This window comes from Sturnira hondurensis, unplaced genomic scaffold (genome assembly GCF_014824575.4).
Source record: "Sturnira hondurensis isolate 20B ecotype Veracruz unplaced genomic scaffold, ASM1482457v3 Scaffold0015793, whole genome shotgun sequence".
Lineage (NCBI taxonomy): Eukaryota > Metazoa > Chordata > Mammalia > Chiroptera > Phyllostomidae > Sturnira > Sturnira hondurensis.
The window spans coordinates 3277199-3279422 of record NW_028088424.1 but is presented as its reverse complement, the minus strand read 5'-3'; the positions used below and the strand labels follow the sequence as shown (position 1 = coordinate 3279422).

Here is a 2224-nt window from a genome sequence, read left to right as displayed (position 1 = left end):
ACACTAGATTTTTCTATGAAGGGTGCAATTTTATCATATTTTTCTTAGTAACAAAGAATCAAGTATATGATTAATGTTATGAATTTAAAAGCATTTTATATAAATAATTCCTAATCAGAGAAACAAGTTTGATAGAAATTATGACTTGATTTTTCATTCTGAAATGAAGGACATTGTATTACAAAGATAGCCAAGGTCTTAACAAACAAGGCAGTTACCACGACGACCAAAATGAGGAAGCAAATCCTCAGTGATGGAGGGTAAGGAAGGGAAAGAATTCTGCTGATATTCCTTTACTCCAGAGATTCCTTGGCAGACATTAGTCCCAGATGAGCAGGTTCCTAGATCTCGGTGTTAGATGGAAGGAGCCATCAGGCTCCTCTGCTGGAGCATGATCTGGTGGGCCGTAGGACCAGCCACCTGGGGAAAGGGCACATCTTTCCCCAGGCAGGTCGAGCAGATGAGGAGTAACCCACCAAGAGCCAGGAAAATCCCAGCGGCCCATCCCAAGTAGAGGGCATCTCCAAAGTCCCACCGAGGTACAATCTCAGGAATACTGTCATCCCAGAAGTCTTGGACCGTGGCGTAGGCCACCCAGGAGACTGGAAAGAGGGTAGTGGCTGAAGCTGATGCCTCCAAAGTCCCTCCTAGGATGCAGAGCCGCCTCTTAAATACCCATCTGATCTTGTGAAACTGGCAGCATTCTGACCCAAAGCCAGAGAGCAGAAGTCCCAGTAATCCCAGCCCATGGGAGGCCACCATGAGGATGCGGGATACCTGGAGTTCCTGGGGCAGAGATAAGAAGGACTCAAAGGACTGGCACACAGTGGCAACTTCCTCCCGATTCACGCAGACCTCCCAGAGGCCCATGATCCAGGTCTCCATTTCGTTCAGATCCAGGCTGAGAGTCTTCCACTGAGGCAGGGCAGTGGTGACACAGGAGCAGACCCATCCCAGTAGAGAGAGGAGCAGTCCCCCAAGCTGGGCTTTCCCAAGGACACTCCAGGCCATGGTTGCTCCCACCGCAGAGGCAGAAAGAAAAGGAGGCCAGGTGTCTCAGCGACTGGTTGGCGGGAAGGACTTTGGGAAGGGATGAATGGAAGGTCTTTCCCATCTGGAGAGGGGTTCTGTTTCAGTTCCCCAGGGAGCAGCTGAAGCAGGTGCCAGGAGCTCTGCAGTGTTTGAGTTCAGGGGCAGTGCCCAAGGTCAGGTGCGGGTGTGGATCCTAGGGGAGGGTCCCAAGAGAGGCAAAAAAGCCAGAGAGTGAGATATCGATGCATATTTAATGAGAAAATTTGTAAACTTCTGGGTAAAATTACTCTCCAGTTTTGAGATGACAAGTATGAAGTTCTGGGAATATGCATTAATGTGTGCTCTCTGGAGGGCAACATAACTTCATGGTTCATACTGTCGAACACATGCCTGCTTTGACCCGTATGCTACCTCCCTAATTTACTGTGAAAATATACAAATATTTATGAAATGTCCACCAAAAGATTGTTAATAATTGTACATTTTGTTTAATTCTGGGCAGCAATTTTAAAGTGATATAAAAGCAATTTTAATGACATGAAAAATGTCTTTGATATGTTGTTAACTGAAAAAAGCAGGTGACCAAACAGTATACAGAATACAATTTCACTTTCATAAAAAGTGCATTTATATGCACATTTGTCTGGATGTCTAGATTTCTGTATATCATATACCACAAATGTGAATACCTATATTTATATCTGTATATATCATATAATACAAAATGTTAACCCCGGTTATTTTAGTGAAAGAATTATGGATAGTTTTTATTTCCTTATTTGTGCTTGTCTATTTTATACATTTATTATTTAGCATTTTTAAAAGGAGAAACATTTTTAAATTCCCCAATCCAAGGAACCTACCCAGACCCAGAAGGTACCGGAAGGGAAGTACTCCCTCCCTAGTCCCGTGCTGCTGCTGGGACAGCACTGCAAACAGGTGGCTGTCGCACCAGCCTCCATCCCTGCTTGTTGCTGCTGCCAAGAGGCAGGTTCTGACAGGAAAGGAAATAATTGGCATTTACTGTGTGTGGCTAAATGCCAGGCTTTGACCGGATATTTTATCCTTATTTAATTTTCACACCATTATTGTAAGATCCATGTTAGGTAAGTTGACAAGGTTCCCCAACAGCTAAGAAACAGACCCAACTCCTGAGCCAGGTGGCTGGGACTGTGGCATGTCATGTGGTCTC

At 44.8% G+C, this 2224-nt stretch overlaps 1 protein-coding gene across 1 annotated transcript; it reads right to left on the bottom strand.

The window, feature by feature from the left end:
* Positions 1–218: 218 nt before the first annotated feature.
* On the bottom strand, positions 219–1066 carry CLDN25 (claudin 25). The gene has a single exon (XM_037065687.1). The coding sequence runs from the start codon at positions 1009–1011 to the stop codon at positions 355–357; it is 657 nt and encodes a 218-aa protein (XP_036921582.1). The 5' UTR covers positions 1012–1066; the 3' UTR covers positions 219–354.
* Positions 1067–2224: the final 1158 nt, after the last annotated feature.

Bases quoted from the DNA above. Each gene is read 5' to 3' on its own strand.
- CLDN25 (XM_037065687.1), bottom strand. From the start codon at position 1,011: ATGGCCTGGAGTGTCCTTGGGAAAGCCCAGCTTGGGGGACTGCTCCTC.